Source organism: Pseudorasbora parva, chromosome 14 (assembly GCF_024679245.1).
Source record: "Pseudorasbora parva isolate DD20220531a chromosome 14, ASM2467924v1, whole genome shotgun sequence".
Lineage (NCBI taxonomy): Eukaryota > Metazoa > Chordata > Actinopteri > Cypriniformes > Gobionidae > Pseudorasbora > Pseudorasbora parva.
The window spans coordinates 6,246,975-6,269,923 of record NC_090185.1 but is presented as its reverse complement, the minus strand read 5'-3'; the positions used below and the strand labels follow the sequence as shown (position 1 = coordinate 6,269,923).

At 39.5% G+C, this 22,949-nt stretch overlaps 1 protein-coding gene across 1 annotated transcript; it reads left to right on the top strand.

Moving 5' to 3' along the window:
* Positions 1-2,689: 2,689 nt before the first annotated feature.
* Positions 2,690-22,478, top strand: rx1 (retinal homeobox gene 1). Its single transcript, XM_067414708.1, has 5 exons — positions 2,690-3,087; positions 15,175-15,314; positions 16,261-16,627; positions 21,250-21,500; positions 21,916-22,478. The coding sequence occupies exons 3-5, from the start codon at positions 16,339-16,341 to the stop codon at positions 22,372-22,374; spliced, it is 999 nt and encodes a 332-aa protein (XP_067270809.1). The 5' UTR covers positions 2,690-3,087; positions 15,175-15,314; positions 16,261-16,338; the 3' UTR covers positions 22,375-22,478.
* The last annotated feature ends 471 nt before the right edge of the window (positions 22,479-22,949 follow it).

The following is a 22,949-nucleotide window of genomic DNA, read 5'->3' as shown; positions in this document are numbered from 1 at the left end:
CTTTTCGGGTTGAGTATGGAGTCAAGCTCAACTCCCAGTCCTACTGCCAGTTTCTGGAAGACACCTTCTTCAAGCAGTGGTACAGGAAGAAGTCTGCATCCTTCAAGAAAAACATGATTTTCATGCAGGACAATGCTCCATCACACGCGTCCAAGTACTCCACAGCGTGGCCGGCGAGAAAGGGTATAAAAGAAGAAAATCTAATGATATGGCCTCCTTGTTCACCTGATCTGAACCCCATTGAGAACCTGTGGTCCATCATCAAATGTGCGATTTACAAGGAGGGAAAACAGTACACCTCTCTGAACAGTGTCTGGGAGGCTGTGGTTGCTGCTGCACGCAATGTTGATGGTGAACAGATCAAAACACTGACAGAATCCATGGATGGCAGGCTTTTGAGTGTCCTTGCAAAGAAAGGTGGCTATATTGGTCACTGATTTGTTTTTGTTTGGTTTTTGAATGTCAGAAATGTATATTTGTGAATGTTGAGATGTTATATTGGTTTCACTGGTAAAAAGAAATAATTGAAATGGGTATACATTTGTTTTTTGTTAAGTTGCCTAATAATTATGCACAGTAATAGTCACCTGCGCACACAGATATCCCCCTAAAACTTCCAAAAATATTCACCTTTGATATTAATGAGTTTGTGTTCATTGAGAACATGGTTGTTGTTCAATAATAAAATTAATCCTCAAAAATACAACTTGCCTAATAATTCTGCACTCCCTGTATCTCATAGTTATAGCTTTTTGTTATCTCATAAATATGACATTATTATATTGTTATAATTGGCTTTTTGTCATAAATTTGACTCATCTCATAATTATAACTTTGTTTAACGTTTTTAAAATTGTAATTTTAACAATATAAAGTTGAGTTTATCTTTAGCCTCAAATTATGACGTATTATAAGGCAAGCTTGCCTCAAATTCTCCTCATAGTCAAAGATTAATTTCTGAGGTTTTCTGAGTGATAGTGAGACGAGAGCAAACATTAATACATTGATCTGATTTGATCTTAAAGCACATCGGTGACTCTCTCTCGCTGCTGTTCCCCTATCCTGCTCACCTCTAGTATTACACTGCAAAACACTAAAGTGTGTGTGGATGTTTTCTATCCCGGTATTGAATGCACAAAGACTCATGGGGACTCGTGTCATCTACATTGATGTTCCTATGAGAAAACGAGCGCATACATCATACAGAATGAGTTCTTTTGAAAAAGTAAAAATGCAGTTTTGTGAGATGGGTAGAGTGTGTGTGCATGAGTGTGTGTGTAAGAGTGTGTGAATTTGAGTTTGCGCGCGCGTGTGTGAGTGCATGTGTGTGTGAGTGAGTGCATGCACAAGTGTGTGTGTGTTTAAGTGTGTGTGTGTGTGTGTGTGTGTGTGTGTGTGTGTGTGTGTGTGTGCATGAGTGAGTGACTGCAAGTGTGTGTGTGAGTACATGTGCAAGTTTGTGTGCGTAAGAGTGTGTGTGTGCGCTTGAGTGTGTGTGCATGAGTGTGTGAATGTGTGTTTGTGCGTGTGTGTGTGTGTGTGTGTGTGTGTGTGTGTGTGAGAGAGAGAGAGAGAGTGCATGTATGCTTACGTAAGTGTGTGTAAGAAATGAGTGAGTGAGTGCAAGTGTGTGTGTGAGTGAGCGCATGCGTAAGTGTGTGTGTGTAGTGTGTGCGTGCATGAGTGAGTGAGTGCAAGTGTGTGTGTGTGAGTGAGCGCATGCGTAAGTGTGTGTGTGTAGTGTGTGAGTGCATGTGCAAGAGTGTGTGTGTGTGTGTACATGAGTGAGTGACTGCAAGTGTGTGTGTGTGAGTGCATGTGCAAGTTTGTGTGTGTGTGTGTACATGAGTGAGTGACTGCAAGTGTGTGTGTGAGTGCATGTGCAAGTTTGTGTGTGTGTGTGTGTGTACATGAGTGAGTGACTGCAAGTGTGTGTGTGAGTGCATGTGCAAGTTTGTGTGTGTGTAAGAGTGTGTGTGTACATGAGTGAGTGACAGCAAGTGTGTGTGTGAGTGCATGTGGAAGTTTGTGTGTGTGTAAGAGTGTGTGTGTACATGAGTGAGTGACTGCAAGTGTGTGTGTGAGTGCATGTGCAAGTTTGTGTGTGTGTAAGAGTGTGTGTGTACATGAGTGAGTGACTGCAAGTGTGTGTGTGAGTGCATGTGGAAGTTTGTGTGTGTAAGAGTGTGTGCGAGCGTGAGTGCAAGTGTGTGTGTGCATGAGTGAGTGACGGCAAGTGTGTGTGTGCATGTGCAAGTGTGTGTGTGTGCATGAGTGAGTGACTTCAAGTGTGTGCGTGTGCATGTGCAAGTGTGTGTGTGTAAGAGTGTGTGTGTGCATTAGTGAGTGACTGCAAGTGTGTGTGAGTGCATGTGCAAGTTTGTGTGTGAGAGTGTGTGTGTGCATGAGTGAGTGACTGCAAATGTGTTTGTGTGTGTGTAAGAGTGTGTGTGTGTGTGTGCATGGGTGAGTGACTGCAAGTGTGTGCATGTGCAAGTGTGTGTGTAAGAGTGTGTGTGTGCATTAGTGAGTGACTGCAAGTGTGTGTGAGTGCATGTGCAAATGTGTGTGTGTGTGTGTAGAGTGTGTGTGTGCATGTGTGTGTGTGTGTGTTTGCCACAAATGTTTTTTCAGTGAACGATGACTTCTATTTGGGTCTCTTATGATACTTTAATAATTATTTTGTCCTTTATTGGGCTTGATAGTGATCTCTATGAGATATTATTGTATGGATTGTATCAAAAATTGCTCTTTAACAATACCATACGCCTGTTTTCCCCAAAAAAACTGCTGCCCACTGCTCCGGCCAGTGTGTGTGCTCCACCTCAATTCTATACGTGCGGCCTCTTTAATCTCTCTCTCTCTCTCTCTCTCTCTCTCTCTCTCTCTCTCTCTCTCTCTCTCTCTCTCTCTCTCTCTCTCTCTCTCTCTCTCTCTCTCTCTCTCTCTCTCTCTCTCTCTCTCTCTCTCTCTCTCTCTCTCTCTCTCTCGCAGTCATGGAAAGATTTGCCCAGTGATGTCAGAGTGGGAGGAGCCTGCGGACCCTTGGAGAATAAAGGGGGCGGAGAAGATCGTTTTGACTGACAGGTGAGGCATCAAATCAGCCGATTAAGTGCGTCAGTCTCGAGGACTATCGGCTTTAACAATGCTAAGAGTATCAGATTAAGTGTTAAGGAGGAAAGTTTAACCTTGTTCTTCCTGGGCTGTGAAGAGGCTCTAGATAGACTGTCCTTTGATCCTGCAGGGGGAATCGAGGACAAAAACACACGTTAAGGACAAGAAACACGGCGGAAAAGCCATTAATAATCAACAGTGTGTTACCAACAAAGACAAGATTGTGATATTTACCCATGTAAAGGTTTTTTCGTTTATTAGTGACTTTTTTGCTTGTCACTACGTGGTTGCTATGCTATTTCTAAGGTATTTTATTTTTAGCCTGTTGCTATACAGTCTTTTAAGTTTTTTTTAGTATGTTACTACAACCCCAAATAAGAAAAAGTTGGGACAGTTTGAAAAACGCAAGTAGTGATTTCTAAATTTACTTTGACTTGTATTTCATTGCAGACAATATGAACACAAAATATTTCATGTTTTGTCTGGTCAACTTCATGTCATTTGTAAATATGCATCCTTTCCTGTCATTCAGACCTGCAACACATTTAAAAAAAAGTTGGGACAGGAGCAATTTAGGGCTAGTTATGAGGTAAAAGGGTTAAATAATGATGTGATTTGAAACAGGTGATGTCAACAGGTGATTGAAATTATGATTTGGTACAAAAGCAGCATCCAAGAAAGATCTAATCCTTTAGGAGCAAAGATGGGCCGAGGATCGCCAGTTTGCCAACAAATACGTGAGAAAATTATTGAAATGTTTAAAAACAATGTTCCTCAAAGAAAGATAGGAAGAGATTTGGATATTTCACATTCAACAGTGCATAACATAATTACAAGATTCAAGGAATCTGGAGGAATTTCAGTGCGTAAAGGACAAGGCCGCAAGCCTAAGCTGAACAACCGTGATCTCCGATCCCTCAGGCGGCACTGCATCAAGAATCGTCATTCATCTAGAAGCGATATCACCACATGGGCTCAGGACTACTTTGGCAAACCTTTGTCAAGTACCACAATACGTAGTTACATCCACAAATGCCAGTTAAAACTGTACTGTGCCAAAAGGAAGCCTTATGTTAACAGTGTCCAGAAGCGCCGTCGACTTCTCTGGGCTCGGAGGCATCTGGGATGGACCATCACACAGTGGAAATGTGTACTGTGGTCAGATGAATCAGTATTTCAGGTATTTTTTTTACCAAAGAAGAAAAGGATCATCCAGACTGTTACCAGCAACAAGTCCAAAAGCCAGGGTCTGTCATGGTATGGGGTTGTGTCAGTGCCCTTGGCAAAGGTAACTTGCGCTTCTGTGAAGGCACCATTAATGCTGAAAAGTACATAGAGATTTTGGAGCATAATATGCTGCCTTCAAGAAGATATCTTTTCCAGGGACGTCCATGCATATTTCAACAAGACAATACAAAGCCACATTCTGCACACATTACAAAGTCCTGGCTGCGGAGGAAGAGGGTACGGGTACTTGACTGGCCTGCCTGCAGTCCCGACCTGTCTCCAATAGAGAATGTGTGGCGCATTTTGAAGCGCAAAATGCGACAACGAAGACCCCGTACTGTTGCCCACCTTAAGACTTGTTTGCAGGAAGAATGGGACAAAATTACACCTGAAACACTTCATCACTTGGTGTCTTCAGTCCCTAAACGTCTTTAGGGAACATTACAAAGTGGTAAATGCTTTACTGTCCCAACTTTTTTTTAAATGTGTTGCAGGTCTGAATGACAGGAAAGGATGCATATTTACAAATGACATGAAGTTGACCAGACAAAACATGAAATATTTTGTGTTCATATTCTCTGCAATGAAATACAAGTCAAAGTAATTTTAGAAATTACTTCTTTTTTTTTATTTATTTGCACATTCCATACTGTCCCAACTTTTTCTGATTTGGGGTTGTATGCAGATTTGAGGAATCATTCATGTGTGGATGAGTTAGTGCTTAGTAGGAATGGCTGATACCATTTTATTTTTTGTTTACGTTACGATACGATACTTTCATGGCCCGTATCGCCGAAATCGTTACGATAGGGTGATTTCAGGTTGAATGGGACAATTTTCCCCAGTCATCTCAATGGAAAATCAGTCTGAATTCACTCTACCCCTAACTGAACTATTAAATTATTACATTTATTAAATTATTAAAATTATACGGAGCTCCGCACATGACATGCAGTAAAGAACTAGTTTTGCGCACGATTTACTATTTCCTTCCCTCAATTAATATAGTGCGTGAGTTTTACTGATTAGTTTCCTTGATTTGCTAAATCATGCACATTATTTATGAGTCGAGGGAACGAATTAGTAAATCGTGCGCACGATTTAGCTTTTTTTTCTTGCATGTGATGTGCGGGGCTCCATAAAAATGAGTAAAATGCACACAAAAAATTATTTTATTATGCTGTTCACTTTATTTGTGCAATTCATCTTGATTTAACGCCATTATATCAGGTTTCTGGTTCAGATGTAATTGCCTCATGTTAAATTAACGTAAAACTTTTTTTAGCATGTTACTATGCAGATTTGAGGAATCATTCATGTGCTTTTTACGATACAATACGATACGATACTTTCAAAGCCCGTATCGCCGAAATCGTTACGATAGGGTGAATAAGATGTAATTGCCTCATGTTAAATTAACTTAAAACGGTCACTCTTTGACACAACTTGATGTTTTCATTTGAAATAACATGTTTCATTCAAGTAATCCAAACAAACAGGACTTTCATTTCCCATCATGCTTTGAAAATGGGCTGAATTCGGAGAGTTAAATGCTTAAATAAAGTGCTATTTTATGCATTTTCTTAAATATGAGAAAATTTAGAGAGTTTTTAATGTTTAATAATCTGTTTTGTTGGTATTTATAAGTTTCTGTTTTGTTAGTGGGTTTTTTGGGGTGGGTTTACCATTGTGGTGAAGTGTAGAGCATGTGCTTGGGGCGAGGACCTGCTAAATATTTTACAAATACGTTCTTTAATGTTCAAAATAACTAAACATTAAACTTTATTGTGAGGCTGAGCTGAGCTTTTCCATGCCATCATCTAAACCAAGGCCTGCCACCCTGCAGATTTTAGCTCTAACCTGAATCAAACACACCTGAACCAGCTAATCATGTGCTGCGTCCCAATTCGCCCACTTATACTCTACGTCCTAAAAGTATGTATAGTTTTTGTGAAGAAAAAGTATATACTTTTGAGTGTGTAGCAGAAAAGTATGCAAGCAACTTCGCCATCTTTAATGGACTCTGTGGCTTAGTTACGAGCGTCACCGTTTAACTGCCCTGTCAATCATCGTCAGATTCGTCACAGTTAAAATCATCGTATTTTGTTGATCCTGGAACAACATTCCTGCCATCTAAACCTAACCCTAACCTAAATTTATCCCTGCAATCAGAGAGAAATAATGTAGAACCTCCTAAGCCTAAGCTTGACATAAACGGTAAACTTGACCCTTAAATCTGATTGGTTGGTTGGAATGTCATTTCAGGATCAAAAAAAGATGTTGACCCAGGAACATGTTGCACTTGGTTAAATCACATTAGCTCTGGACTTGGCAAGAGCCACTAATTACAAAACAACATAGGCAATAATTAGTTCAGCAATTTATATGTGACGCATTGACTACACATTATGCAACTGGCCGCTAGTAATTGCGTTGGTTTCAATGGGCGACAGGTTAAAGAGTTAAGTTATTTAATTAAACTGCCATGCATTTGAAGTCTCTCCCCTACAGGGGGTCTCGTCTCACCTCGTGATCATCATGCATGTTTTTAGAAGCAATTTACCAAATGTAAATTCAGTTTTCATGTGAGAATCTGATGGAAACGATGGCGAATTCAAGCCTCCATATGGTGGTTTGGTTAATCGCTGTACAGGTGAACTGCACACAGTCGTGCATTCGCTGGGTCGACAGAGGGGTCTTATGTGCTAATCTACAGATTACTGAAAGATGTCAGGAGAACGGGGACTTGAGGAGGACATCACTGAGGGATAAACGCATGTCAGTCATTCTGAACTGGAGGGGTTCATTTGGGGTTTCTGTGCGGCTCCTGATTCAAATCAATTCCAATTCAAAGTTTCATGAAATGTATTGCATTGCACATTTTAAAAGGATGTTCAAAGCCATTATATTGTACAGTGAGTGGGTCGCCTAATGGGAAGTAGACATCTTGAGATCACCACCAGGGTGGGAAATTAGCACACGCCACCAGCCAATGGCGGGTACTTTTTCAAAGTGGCGGGTGACTTTGCCGTGTGTACCAGCCACAGTGGCAGGTGAATTGTAAAACATATTTTCACTGTTTACTACTTAAAACATTCATTGTAACGGATTGGACAGCTTTTGTCAAAGAATGATGTTGCTGGTAACAATAATGCTCCTTTGTCGAGTAACTAATTTCTAGTTTCTACTATTGAAATGACTGGGGAAAAGTGTCCCAACCAACCCGAATTCACCCCATTCGATGCTAATGCACTTTCTTTTTAGCCTAAAGTGGGCATACTCAAAGAATATGAGTCTGATGCTCCATTGGGCTGTAATTATGCGGCGTGTTTCAACCGAACCAGGAAAGACATCAATTGGATAGATACAACCAATCAGAGCAGCGAAGCGACGCATTGTCAAATGTCAACAGAGTTCAACTGCACTGTGTTGCCAAGTCCGCGTTTTTTTCCGCGGGTTCTTTTCTATGTCCACGGGTTGAATCGACTATTATGGGATATATAGACCCATGAGTGCGAATTTTAGCAGGGCAAACGTGCCAAAATAACACACATTTTACCCCCAGAACACCATTTTTTCCCCCCAGAGAACCCCCAGAGAAGCGATTGTTTAGGGCTTGTAGTTGGCGGGTTTTGTTGTAAAAACTTGGCAACCCTGTCTGCACACGCGCTGGAATAAACGATCTTAGCCGGTGTTGTAAAAAAATAAAAGAATGTAATGATACACAGAGTACTTACCCAACATGATCATCATTTCTGAGAGAAATTGTGAAGGTGATGCAGAGCTCTCCGTTTAGGATTCAAACAAATATAACCCAAGCCCCTTTGATGACGTGATGATTACGTTACTGTTTATCATCTGTCCGTCATCGTCTAAAGCCCGCCCTGATGATTTCAGTTTCTGGCATGTGCCGATATCAATTTTTCATGTTGCGATTAATTGATGAAGTTTTATCACGCTATACGATATTATCACGATAATGAAATAAGTTGCAAAAAAAAAAAAAAGTTGCCATAGCATAACAGCTTTAAGAACTATTTTTTTAAGAACAAAAATAACTGAATGTTTAAATACAATAATGCACCAAAAATATATACAGCTCTGGAAAAAAATTAAGAGACCCCTCATTGAGATAGCAATGTTAAGTGGTCTCTTGATATTTTTCAGAGCTGTAAAAGTACAATTTTCAAACAGATTAAATTGCAAAAAAAAAAAAAAGGCTATAAAGAACAACAGGTAGGCTTACAAATTACAATAAGGTCTCATTATTTAATGCATTAACTAAGATTGAGCAATAGCTACATTTGGTACAGAAAGTATAATGTTTTTGTTAATGTTAGTTAAGAAATACTGATCATTGTTAGTTTTATCTTATGTCCATTAACAAAGTTATTTTGATTTTGATTTTAATGTTATTAAACAGTAACTAAGAAATTAACATAGAATAATTCATTCTTTATAAGTATTTTTCATTGTCAGTTTGGTGAATAATGAATTAACATGTTAACTAATGAAGTCGTATGTCTCAAAGTTTTACTGAACAATAACAGAACGTTCTAATTATTAGGGCATGTTGTAGTCCAGATTAAAACATAAAAATGTTTAAGTTTGAAAATAAATAGCCTATTAAGTATTTGGTGCTTTGATGAACAACATTGAGATTACAAAAACGAATGGATGTTTACTACACACGGTTTTTGTTTGTTTGCTGGTTCCCAGGGTAACAGCTGCATTCTGCAGTTCATCAGCGCCCTCTGCTGTCGCTGAGCGGCACTTCAGCAGCGCGTCTCCTTCACCGGTTCAGTCATGTGCAAAACGCACGTTGGGCTTGTTTATATCTGAGCGCGTTTGACGCAGAATACAGCGATGTTGAGCATTTATACGGTTGATGGGCAAAGTATTCTTGAATGCATTATAAAAAAAATATAAATTGTTAATAAATTATTATTTACGATATTTTAAAGTGCCCACGATAACAATATTGTGCATATTCATTATCGTGATAAATCGCATTATCGAAAATCGGCACATGTCTAGTTCGGGGATAAATACTCCTCTATGGATCGAGGCCAGACCGAACTGCCCGACCTAAAGATTTTGTGGGCGGGGCTAAGTTCGACTGGCATCCAGGCTACTTTCTTTTATAAATTTCAATTCTGGAAAAAGTGGATGGTAAAAAATATAAGTGGCTGGTAAAATTGGGCATCCACCAGCCACTGTGGCTACTGAGCAAAAAAGTAAAATTCACACCCTGATCACTAGCTGAAAACCCCTTGCTAATCATGCTAATAATGGCTAATAGTGCATTTCCGCAGTGGCTTCAGTTACCAAAACACTCCAGGTATTTAGGTGTCAGTGTAAGTCCAAAGCAACGGCTATATCATTTTCTCTCCATTAACATTTCCAGAGGCGGACAGTAGTGGAGTATTTTTACTTTCTATTCAAAGTACATTTTTCAAGTAAATACTTTATCAGTGTTTTTCTTTGGAAAACTTTTACTTCACTACAGTCCGAAGCATAATATATAATGTCATGGTTTTTACTGCACTACATTTCATAAATAAAAGTTGTTTTTTACCTTTAACTCTTAATAACATTAAACATATAGTACTTTCTTACTTGTACTCAAGTAAAATATTAATTACTTTTACTTGAGTAAAAGTATACAGCACTACATTTTTAATGTAATTAAGTATTAAATGATATTCAATATGAAACAAAAAAAGTACAATATTATGTTTTGAAATGTTCTGAAGTAAAAGTTTTCCAAAGAACAACACTGATAAAGTACATAATATACTTGATAAATAAAATACTCTACTACTGTCCGCCTCTGCCATTTTTCTATAGCATATATTATTTACTTTCACCGTTAGGTGTCAGTGTAAGTCCAAGGCGACTGTTATATTGCTAACTATTAGCATTTTTTAGCATGTAGCATTTGCTTTCAACATTAGGTGTCAGTGTAAGTCCAAAGCGACTGTTATGTTGCTAACTATTAGCATTTTTTTAGCATGTAGCATTTGCTTTCAACATTAGGTGTCAGTGTAAGTCCAAGGCGACTGTTATATTGTTGACTATTAGCATTTTTTAGCATGTAGCATTTGCTTTCAACATTAGGTGTCAGTGTAAGTCCAAGGCGACTGTTATATCTCTAACTGTGATTAGTGTTTACCATTTGCACGTCGCTTATTGTCTATTAGCATTTGCTTTCATTACACAAAATAATGTGTACAACAGCCAACTTTCTGCCTCTCATCTTTCTAGCCTAATGGAGAGCAGACACCTGAGATCACATGACTAGCTAAACACCACACACTTCATCCTGGACTCCCACATCATTAAAAATATACTAATCGTGCTAATAATGCATTTCTGCAGTAACTTCAGTAACAAAAACATTCCAGGCCGCAAGGTAGCCTATCAGTCCAAGGCAACTGTTATTATGCTAACTCGCCATTAGCATATTGTTAACTGACCATTAGCATTGCTCCTGCTGGCTGCTAGCTGTCAGTGTAAGTCAAAGGTGACTGTTAGATTTGTTAACTATCATTAGCATTTTATATTAGCATGTAGCATTTGCTTTATGTCCATTAGCATTAGCTTTCATTTCACAAAATGTGCACGGCAGCCTCTCATCTTTCTCCCCTAATGGAAAGCAGGCATATTGAGATCGGATGACTAGCTAAACACCACACGCTTCATCTTGGTGAGTCCAATGTCACTAGAAAAACACTAAAAGTTGCTAATAGAGCATTTCAGCTGTGGCATCAATAACCAAAAAACTAGGTGTAAGTCCAATGCTATATCGCTAACTGTCCATTAGTATTCACATTCAACTCAGTGAATCTCATTTATGGGTCTGGTATGCACATCTAATGTCTATTAAAAATAAACTGGAGTTTTTTAGCCCATGTCTGTTAGCTAGCGTGTTGAGGCTAGCATCTACAGCTTGTGATCGCATCAAATTAAAGTCACATTTAATATCACAATGAATCTTGTTGTTTGCTTGTGCACGTCTGGATAGTCCAATCATACAAATTAGCAATAGCAAATTGTGCTAAAGGCTGGGATTTAAACCAAAGGTCTTTTGGATAAATAAAAACCACCCGAAAAACTGCACTCATCAAGCATGAGGTCTTATATTGGAAAGATCTTTAGGATTTCAACAAATCCATTTTACTCGTAATTACTGGTGATAAATGCTTTCATTACATAAAATGTTGTGTACAACAGCCAACTTTCTGCCTCTCGTCTTTCTCCTTGCTTCCCCCCAGTGAGCTGACACAGCTCCTCTGTGTTAGCTGCTTTGTGTCTAATAGGATCAGAGGGCTTTACGTTGTCATCTGATAAACCTAATCCTCTTGATAGCTGCGCTGCACCTTCTGAGCCAATTTGTACTCAATTAGCGTAATGAGGAAACAAGCGCAGAGCTTCAGGAAATACATCAGCGTGATCGAATAATTGCACCGTCTCTTGCCCAATCCCATCAAACATCAAACCGAGAACTCGAATCATTGACAAGAAGTCACCTCTCTCCCAAGATGAGTCTATGACCAAACCTGTGTAGATCAGTGGTTCTCAACTGGTTTTGCTTCAGGACTAATGCAATTTTAGATTTCGGCAATCCTATTAGATCATTACAAATCACACTGTATGACATTGATCTGGTAAACTTGGGTACGACATGATTGTTAGACTGTACGATGATGACACACATTGAACCATAGGCTACGACACAAGTTAGTAAAGAAGAATAAAACATCATCAGCATGCGCTAGTGGCAAACAGATAGAGCAAGATGTATCACACTTTGTGGTTTTCATGTTTGCTGAAAAAAAGAGGAGAAAGTGAAAGAGATGAATATGGATGCGGTTGTGGCTAGGGAAAAATAGCCAACTTGGTATTTCAATTGTGGAAATGGAGCTTGAGGGAAGTAGTTTTAAGTTTTAGCGCCATGTTGAGATGATAAATACGCCATTTCATGTTGCAATATTTTTGGCTAGTCAGGTCATCGAAGCAAACACACTGTGTGATGGTCATGGTACATTTCTGATGAAATTTCTTTGTTCGCAAGACCATGACAACGTCCGTCTCTGAACCTCTCTCAATGCATAATGTAGGACCACTGTTTAGAAGCAATGACCACAGAAATCCAATACTTTTAGCAAAATAGTGTATCTTATGCCCGGTATACACTATGATTTTGGGCTAACCCAGATGATAAATGACCAATTGTGGTCATTTATCATCTGGGTTAGCCCAAAATCACAGTGTATACCGGGCATAAGATACACTATTTTGCTAAAAGTATTGGACCACCGTCCCAATCATTGAATTTAAGTGTACAATCACTTCCATGGTCACAGGTGTATAAATCAAGCACTAGGCCTGCTGACGCTTCTACACACATTAGTGAAAGAATGTGTCGCTCTCAGGAGCTCAGTGAACTCAAGCGTGGGGCCGTGATAGGTTTCCACCTGTGCAATAAGTCCATTCCTGAAATCCTCACTACTAAATATTTCACGGTCAACAGTTAGTGGTATTATAACATAGTTGAAGCGATTGGGAACAACAGCAACTCAGCCATGAAGTGGTAAGCCATGTAAAATCCCAGAGCGGGGTCAGCACATGCTGAGGGTCACAGTGCGCAGAAGTCGCCAACTTTCTGCCAAAGTCAACAGCTTCAGACCTCCAAACTTCTGTGTCCTTTAGATGAGCTCAAGAAGAGCTCAAGAACAGCGTTTTCCATGGCCGAGCAGCTCATCCAAGCCTTACATCATCAAGTGCAAAGTGTGGGATGCAGTGGAGTAAAGCAGCCGCCACTGGACTGTAGAGCAGTGAGACATTTTCTCTGGAGTGACCAATCACACGTTTTTGTCTGGCACTCCCATGGACGAGTCTGGGTTTGGTGGTTGCCAGAAGAACGGGACTTGCCTGACTACATTGTGTCAAGAGTAATGTTTGGGGTGTGGGTTGTTTTTTATGGGTTGGGCTTGGCCCCTTAGTTTCAGTGAAAGGAAACTCTTCAGCATACCAAGACATTTTGGACAAATTCTGATAAACTCCTAAACCTTGTGGAAAGCATCCCCAGAAGAGTTGACGCTGTTATAGTTGCAAAAGGGGGGACTAACTAACTTCACATTAAATCCTAAGGATTAGGAATGGGATGTCATTAAAGTTCATGTGCATGTAAAGGCAGGAGTCCCAAAACTTGACAATATAGTGCAAAACCCAACACTCCTTAGTATTTTTTGCATGTTGCTTAATCAAACTCTACAGTATTTTAACGCAATTTGATTTTAATTAGTAGAAGCTATTCAAATCGGACACCTTGCCTCTGACGTCAAATATAATAAGTAGGAGGATTGGAGGATGTATGGATGGACAGATTCTCATTCACTTCTAGGAACTCTGGGATCTTGTGCACGTGAGAAGCAGCTGTCTGGTGTTTACGGTGAAACTTAGAGGCCAGGCAGCTTTAAAAACTCCAAGCTTTCCAGGTATTTTCTATCTCCAACCTTTCACCAGCTCTGATCACTAAATTGTCCTTTGAGGATTGACTCTCTCTCAGGAGACTTGGACATCTATCTGGCAACATGAACGTAAACATATGGTTAAAGTCAATCTTCAGTCTAGCTTGAGGTCTTGCATTCGTCTTGGCCGGTATTGGCCATGTGCGCTGGCTGTTTGATGGATTTCAATGAGATCCGAGAGGTATTTGCAGTCCATTTATCCATTATCCCATGGCTCATCCTGGTTCTGCACTGTATGAGATACACTAACATTGACCCAAAACAAATGCAGGGATTGGGCTTCTTCAAAGCATCTTAAAACTTCATTGAGGTCAGAGCAAATCTTCAGTCTTTAGCCTCTTTGGAGGTGTTGTTGATCAGCCTCCATTAGGTCATAGTCCAACATACGAAATTATATTTTTAGTGTCTAAAAACCATTGAAGCTTAATAAAGTTTCATATTGTCAGATCAATGTTTCTATAGAAGGCCTATATTTAATTGAAACGATTGTTTGGGCTGTTTATGTTGCAAACGGCATGTTAGTGTTGTCTTAATTTATTGAAGTTGCATTGGTGGAAGCAACAAGATCATTTGCATGGACTCATTTGAACGCGAGCGAGTTAATCTTGTTCCGAGGTCATATCTCTTAATAAGCACCGATCGCTCATGAGTTTGCCTGGGTTAACTCTTTAATGAGTTGTTAAATGAGTCTGTTTGCTTTAATTACTTGGCTAATTATTCTTTACGCGATAGTATCGAGTATTTACTGTAATACCTGCTGTGAAGTGTGTGGTTTACACAACGATCCAAGACGTGATCTATGTGCCAACGGTCTGTGTCTGACGTAATAATCGAAATGTAGTATTTTATAATAATTCAAATTTGATAATGTAACTTAACCGTATAATTTAAACATAAGTTGAGAGAAATATCTTAAGCGCATGTATACGAAAAAAAATCTGCCTTAATAAAAGCCTTCCAATGCACAATCATTTACTTTAAAACTACTGGCATCAGTGAAAACTTTCAGTTCATCCTTTTGTCTCTAAAACAATTGAATTTTGTAAAGGAAGGAGAAATGGCTTCATTAGAGTCGCCCTCCTCCTGTGGGGTGAATTCAAGCTCCATTTAGAGCAATTACTTGAGCAGAAACCGTCTGTCAATCATTCTTAAGGGGGAAGAGTCCCAATTAATGAGCTCCTGTAATCCCTTGCTATTATTTCCCTTGCGGACAGACACACACACACACACACCAGCTCTCTGTCCAGCGGAATCCACTGGAGAACTCGTGCATTCATATATGTTTTCATGTTTAAAGTGAGAGGGATTGAAGTCGTTTGGGACGTACAGTAGCAGAAGGAGGCGTGCTCATCGCCCGAATGTGACCCGTTGCAGCAGAAACAGGTGGATGCGGGTCAGACCGGAGACGGAGAGCGCAGCGAGCATCTCGCGTCAGAGGTATGTCCCGTACTTTGGTCACTCTGTCCTAAAAAAATATTAATGTTTTGCCTTGAATTATATGACATTTTGGGTTTTGATATCGTTTATATACATGTAGGACACTTTTAAAGGTATAAGCTCTGATACCCAAATGTGTATACATTATATTTAATTTCAATTGGAAATAATACATTTTAAAAACGTAGTATTTCTATAGAAACTTAATTTTGGTGGTTTAGATGTTTAGATAGATTGGTATTTAATTTGTGTTTTGGTTTATTGGGAAGAAGTTATTAATTTAGCACTTGTAAGATTGTCACATTAACATTTATAATCCAATGTTTGTCATATGCCATTCTGTGAAAGCAGACACGAGCCTACAGTGTATTGCGATGATAAATTTATACTATGGTAATATTTATTTTTATGTTACTCATACAAATATTTACACGGTAAGAAAAAAAGCAGTTGAAAGTGAGGGGACGTTTCTTTTTTCTTTGCTGACTATATACATATTCATTGGCATCACACACTGCAAAAACTGCTTTTCTTACTTACCGGTAGTATTTTTGTCTTGTTTCTAGCCAAAATTTCAAAATATTCTTATATTAAGTAACATTTACTAGACAAGTTAAAATAAGCAAAATAAACTCCCAGTGGGGTAAGCAAAATAATCTTGTTTTAAGATTATTTTTCTCACCCCATTGGCAGATTATTTATCTTATTTTAAGCAAAAACTCTCTTCATTTTGAGTGTTTTTCCCCCAAAACAAGACAATTACTTTTGCTTGTCTTGTAAATACTTCTTGTTTTAGGAATTTTTAGATGTTTGGACTAGAAACAAGACACAAATACTAAGTAAAAATTTTTTTTTGCACTGTACTGATATCAATGAAGAAATTAACCTGAAATGTCTTATTTACTGCACTTGTTGATTGTAGTCTTTCTTTGATGTGTCCAACCAGGTAAAACCAGTCCGTATTTGGATTCCTCCATCAGATCAAGTGATTTTATCAGTTAGACATCCTCATCCCAGCAGTCGAATGCATTTGTCACTGGACACCATGAACATGGTGGACGACGGCTGTCTTTCGCCCAGTAACTTCCACGAGATGGTCAAAGCAGGGGGCGTGGGGACCCGTGTCCACAGCATAGATGTCATCCTGGGCTTCAACAAGGACCAGGATCCTTTGCTCAACCCTGGAGCCAATGCTGTAGCACACAAAGTTGGAGGAGATGGTCTTGGGGATCCAGGGAAGCAGGACCAACAGGGACATCCCTATGGGCACCTGCCACCCCTCAGGGACGGCTCGGAGCAACCTACGTTTCACGGTGAGTCCTTCATGGATAAAACTAGAGTGTTGTTGAGCTAAATATGGTGTTTATTGCATCAAATCAAGTGCAATATTACACCAACTTGCATCCTTTGATGGTTATGATATTAAAGGGTTAGTTCACCCAAAAACTTCTGTCAATAATTACTTACCCTAATGTCGTTCCACACCCGTTTAAGTTTTAGTTTAAGATATTTAATATTTAGGCCGAGAGTTTTCGGTTTCTCCATTGAATGTATGTACGGTTTACTGTCCCTTTCCAGAAAGGGAATAAAAACATCATCACAGTAGTCCATATGAGACATTCGTGGGTTAATTAGAATCTCTTGAAGCATCGAAAATACATTTGGGTCCAAAAATAACAAAAACTACGACTTTATTCAGCATTGTCTTCTCTTCCGCGTTTGTGTTCAATCCTCAAATAAAGATTCAAATGGTTATGAGTCAGTGAATCCATCAATGATTCGGATCGCCAATGTCACGTGATTTCAGCAGTTTGACACGCGATTCAAATCATGAATCAATTTGCTGATTCATAACCGTTTGAATCTTTATTTGAGGATTGAAAACAAACCCGGAAGAGAAGACAATGCTGAATAAAGTCTTAGTTTTTGTTATTTTTGGACCAAAATGTATTTTCGATGCTTCAAGAGATGCTAACCAACCCACTCATGTCACATATGGACTACTGTGATGATGTTTTTATTACCTTTCTGGACATGGACAGTGTACCATACATGCATTAAATGGAGGAAAAGAAAACTCTCGGACTAAATATAAAATATCTTCTGAAGATGAACGGAGGTCTTACGGGTGTCGAACGACATTAGGGTAAGTAATTATTGACAGAAGTTTAATTTTTGGGCAAACTAACCCTTTAAGACAAACTGTTACTAAATCCAGTATACTAAATACGAAACCAAGTTCGTATGCTGAGACTTCCTGTTGATTTCAAGGCGATGGTGGCAAAGTGCCAGGGCATTAGCATGAAGCGTCACCTTAAGAGACCTAAACGAAACTCTGACACATCTTTCATGTAACTTACAAAAACAACCCTAGATGCATTTTTTTCACCATGCCATCCATAGTTTCCATTAACGCCATTGATTGTAGAAAGATGGACACTCTATAGACACCCTATATCACTTTGGCTTAGAAGTTATTCCTTCATAGTGGAGCAGACTTCACCTCCGATGTGTCACCTAAAATTCCTTAGTGCTATAAAGGTAGAAGATTGTTTGGCATGCAATACGATTCTAGATTAGATCGTTTGGTCTTGGATGAATCTTGAGGTTGAGATTTTTTTTTTAATGATTGCTTAACGAGTTCATTGCATCTAATTGTTTTGTTTTTTTAGGAGAGAAACTTGCGATGTATAACAGTTCTTGCGTTTATGTGATGTTTCTGGCTGTGGTTAAATGCCAGACTGAATTGAGTCCAAATATAGCGAGGCCCTTTCAAACCTGAAAATCTTTTGGGAAGGGGGCTCATCACTGGGTCTCATCCCCTTGTGAAATCTCCCATAATCTTCTTCTATCTTAAACAAGATTGCAAAACTGTGCATGCCGACATAATCATTTTTTTCCATTCTGCGCCAATTTTTTTTTCCCCCATTGGGCTCATAATCCATCATGCTTCTTAGTCCTGTGATGAGAGATGACCCAGAGTTGACTTGTCTGCTATCATGATTCAGAAAGGGACCAGATCTTTTTGAAAAGTTTGAGCCTTTGAGATCGACTGTCCTCAATTGACACGAGTTGCCGGCAAGTCTGAGCGTTTTATTGGGCTGTCTTGAATCTGACAGGCGGTGTGGTGATCCTTGAACCAGGATTGACCCACTACCATTGTGTGAGTTCAGTCTATTACCCGTTAATGATGCTAGCTCCGCTAACCCAGAACGCTTGTTCTTGCCTGATAATTAAGCCCTGTCCTTCTGATGTTGCCAAAGTGAGTTGTGTTTTCATGCTTTATTTTCTTGTGATCAGTGTTTTGAGGAGTGTTAACCACTCTAGCGAAACTAAATTTAAAGTGTATTCAGGCAAGTCAGAAAGGCTACGTTCATTAGCATACACTTTACTCAAAGTGTGAACTTACTGTGCACTGATTGCAAGGACAGTCACCCCGGGAAGCTTAAACCTGCGGTTAAGTGTCCTATTCAAGGACACAATGACGATACTCTTCACCGTCCAGTTCACTAGTCGATCTTATCTGGGATTAAATTTGTAGCTTCTGAGCTACTAGTCAAGCGAGGTTATTTACATGATCTGTTCACTTGCCATCAGGACTGTGCACAGACCTTTTTAGGGGCATGTGCTGAAATTAAAAAAGGGCTGCATGTCTGTTCACCAACCCCTAACACACGTTAGACACTTTATTTCCACTTTTCTTATTGAAAAAAAAGCTTTTTCGAATTTCTATGTGATGGAAAAAAAGGGATTAGAGTGAGAGATTTTAGCAAAAAGTCGATTATGTGCAAAAACGTCATACTATTACTTTATGCAAATAATATGGTGGGTTTGGTGACTTTGGCTATTTCCCCCTAATCTTATTAAATATAGGCTATGCTTCAGGTTTAGTTTTATATTGTTCAATTTGATCAATACATTAAATTAAAATAAGACACTATGGGCTGTTACCAATCAAATTAAATAATTTACACTGAAAAATAACAACTGCGTTAAATAATGTTTAGAGATTTGTAGTTCTGAATAGACAAAAAAGAAATGTGGGAAAGAAATGTTTAAACATGAAACTAAACCACCAGTAGGTGGCAGCAGAAGGTGGCCGTCTTAATGAGTGAGCCATTGAGTCGTTCATTCAAACACTGAATCCTTCAGTAACACACTTGTTGCTGTCGGATGCGTTACGGTTCTGCAAATGAACGTTTTTTTCAAAACACTCAATATTGCATCTAAAATGTAAGTGACGTTAAGTGAATGTTAGTGAATGTTAATTAATTGTTTATGGAGCTGTCATATGAAATCAGTGTCATTTTCAGTCGTGATGGTATTCAGGAAAACAGCTTAAACGCTCAAGTGTTGTAATTTCTCCTCGAGAGGCTACACGAGTGTCAACAGAGCAACCTTTTTTATCGTCAGTTCGTTACATATTATCATCCACTATCAATCATTAATACACAAACATTCTTGCATTTTGGTGATTCGATCGTTTTTTGTTTTTTTTAATCAGGCTCTTGTCCGTCGGGCAAGTAAAATTCTCTTTCACTTGTAAAAAATCCACTTGTCCGGACAAGCGGAAAAGCATTAATGTCGAGCCCTGATGAATATATAAACATACATAATACAAAGAACAAATTTCTTATTAATACATTTGACCTAGGTGACGAATCATACATTTTGTAAGTTCCAGTACGAAACAGCACGGGGCACACCTGTGCTTATTTATGATTTTCCGATGGTAAAAACCAATTAAATGTTGCATTACAAATATATTATTAACATTTTACAACAGTCAAACTCAAATGTAGTTACAGGGTTTTTGACCAGCGATAGAGGATGCGGAGTTAAGAGGTTTACTGACAGTTTGAGGGTCCAACAAGATTTGGTCACAAGCTCTTTTTAATACCTTTCATTGGTTAAATATTTGTAAAACAGATAGACAGACGTAAAGGGTGACCAATAGCATTGATTTATAGAAGAAGAAGAAGAAGAAGAAGAAGAAGAAGAAGAAAAAACTGCCACCAAAAAGGGCAAAAGGGCATGTATTCTGCACAGGTTGAGCCCTACTTATATGCAAATTTGATTCTGCTTGCAGCTAACAAATAAGAGTCTAGTGCTATTTATCGTTGTTTAACACATTTCTGCAGATTTTCAGAACTGAACATGTGAAAAAAACATTGTCATTTCCATAACTTCCATAACATAGCATTATGCACTACTAATTGAGCTACCTGATTCCTATCGCCAACTTAATGTTCACAGCTTGCACTATTTGGCTCGCATGTGCACTGCAACATTGCTGCTATTGCCAATGTTCACTTGTTTAGTCAGCATGTGCTCTGCCAGCACAAACTTAGACAGTACGTCAACATCTTGTGAGGCAGTAAATGCCGTTGACAAGTTCACCTGCCCTGACGACCAGCTTTTTACTGGAATTAATTGAATTAGCTTTCCAACTGCCAGTGTGGCTCTTCAGTTCACCAAGATAAAGATTTTCCTAGAAATGTGACCTTATGTTGAGGACATGGGGTAGAATCAAATGAAGCCCTTAGGTAGATTACGGCCTGGTCTATGGGGAAACCATCAGGGGAATTAACAGGCTACATCTGTTCTACTAGGATTACGGGATGGGAAACCTTCAGTGAAAGCCATGCCTACCATCGGTGACAATACAACTGCTCTAGTCCAAGTCTGTGCATTACAAGAGCTTTTGGCTAGGAGTATTATGGGATTAGGAACTGGGTTTTGGAAATACCATATCAGTATTGAATTTGCATGTAGGCACCATCCGTAAATAACTAAGATCATATTTGCCATCTTGTCACTACTTAATTTCATTGCTGTGAAGTTCGTAGTGCAATTCTGTCAGAATGCCATGTGGGAGTCTAAGACGGGCAGTCTTACTTCATGACTTTTGTTCTTGTGTCACCTGTGGCTTTAGATGCTGATATATTCTCCAACAAGTGTGATGGGGAGTTGGGCGACCTGCGGAAGTCCATCGAGAGTGACAGCAAGTCTCCGGACTCGGCCGACGAGGAGCAGCCCAAGAAAAAGCACAGACGCAACCGAACCACTTTCACAACCTACCAACTCCACGAGCTTGAGCGAGCCTTCGAGAAATCCCACTACCCTGATGTTTACAGCCGAGAGGAGCTAGCCATGAAAGTCAACCTTCCTGAAGTTCGAGTTCAGGTGAGTTGAGATGTCTCTAGAGTACGTTGTTTCCGCATGAGATTCTGGTGCTCTGGTTTATCCTTACCTAATATATCTACCACAGACCAGCTTGCTTTAACTTCTTAACTAGCAAGCAAGGCATCATTAGTTGATCACTTGAAACAACAACAAAAAAACAGCTTATCCTTGAAGGACCATTAAGGTCAAGCAGCTTCAGTGGAAAGACCAAGCTGCAAAGCAACACTAACCAACATTCATGCAGATCTCAGCTGGTCTTTTCCAGTAGTGTTTCTAAACATGATCCATGGCTTAAATCGAACTTTGATTAATTCCAAGTAACTTTGGGAAACAAATAGTCCTACTGCACAGATGTTTTTTGTGGAACATGGGACTGCCATAACAGACTGATTTATTTGAATCTGTGTTTGTTCAGGTTTGGTTCCAGAATCGCAGAGCCAAATGGAGACGACAGGAGAAAATAGACGCCAGCACCATGAAGCTCCATGACTCCCCCATGCTCTCCTTTAACCGCCCGCCTATGCACCCCACCATGGGGCCCATGAACAACACGCTACCTCTTGACCCTTGGCTGACATCTCCTCTAGCCAGTGCCACTCCAGTGCACAGCATCCCAGGGTTCATGGGTCCTACACAAGGATTGCAAGCGGGCTATCCAAGTCACGGTTTCCTCAGCCCACCACAAACCATGGCGCAAACCATGGCCCAAACCATGCAACCGATGGCACCACCTCCATACCAATGCCCTCCACCCTTCACCGACAAATACCCTCTGGAGGACGTAGATCAGCGCAGTTCTAGCATCGCTGCTTTGAGGATGAAAGCTAAGGAACACATCCAGTCCATGGACAAAACCTGGCAACCCATGTGCTAAAACAGGGTACAACTCTCTTTGACTGTGGGCTTTCTTGTTTCTTGGTTACTAACTGGTACTGAAGGCTAATCAAGAACCATGGTTATCTTATTCTCCAGTTCAGAAAATGTTGGGGCACTGAAATGTAGGCGCTAAATTAATTGTGCCATTTATTTATTTTTTGCAACTGGATGTTAAAAAAAAACACTTCCAAGAAAACCAGCAGGTGTTGAATCTGAATGAAGAACATTTTTGCTTGGCAATTCTGTTCCATAATATGTATTTGTAAGGCACAATATTTTATGTCTTTCCCTGTCCTAACAAGTTTAATTGGTTTTGAAATGGTTTCTAAAACCAGAGTTACTGAAATGTGAATAAGAGGGTGTGTTTAGCATCACATGACCTCTGTCTGCAAATTCACACTTCCTCCTTAAGGACTGGTCCAGATGTTTTGGGTTGACATTGAAGATAAATATGGTCAGTGGTTGGAAAAGACCTCATACAGGCAGCTGGTTTCATTTCGAGCAATCCCCAATTTTGATCACAAAGGCGGGGACAAGGGACAGAAATTATTGGTTTGGGGGACAAATTTGTAC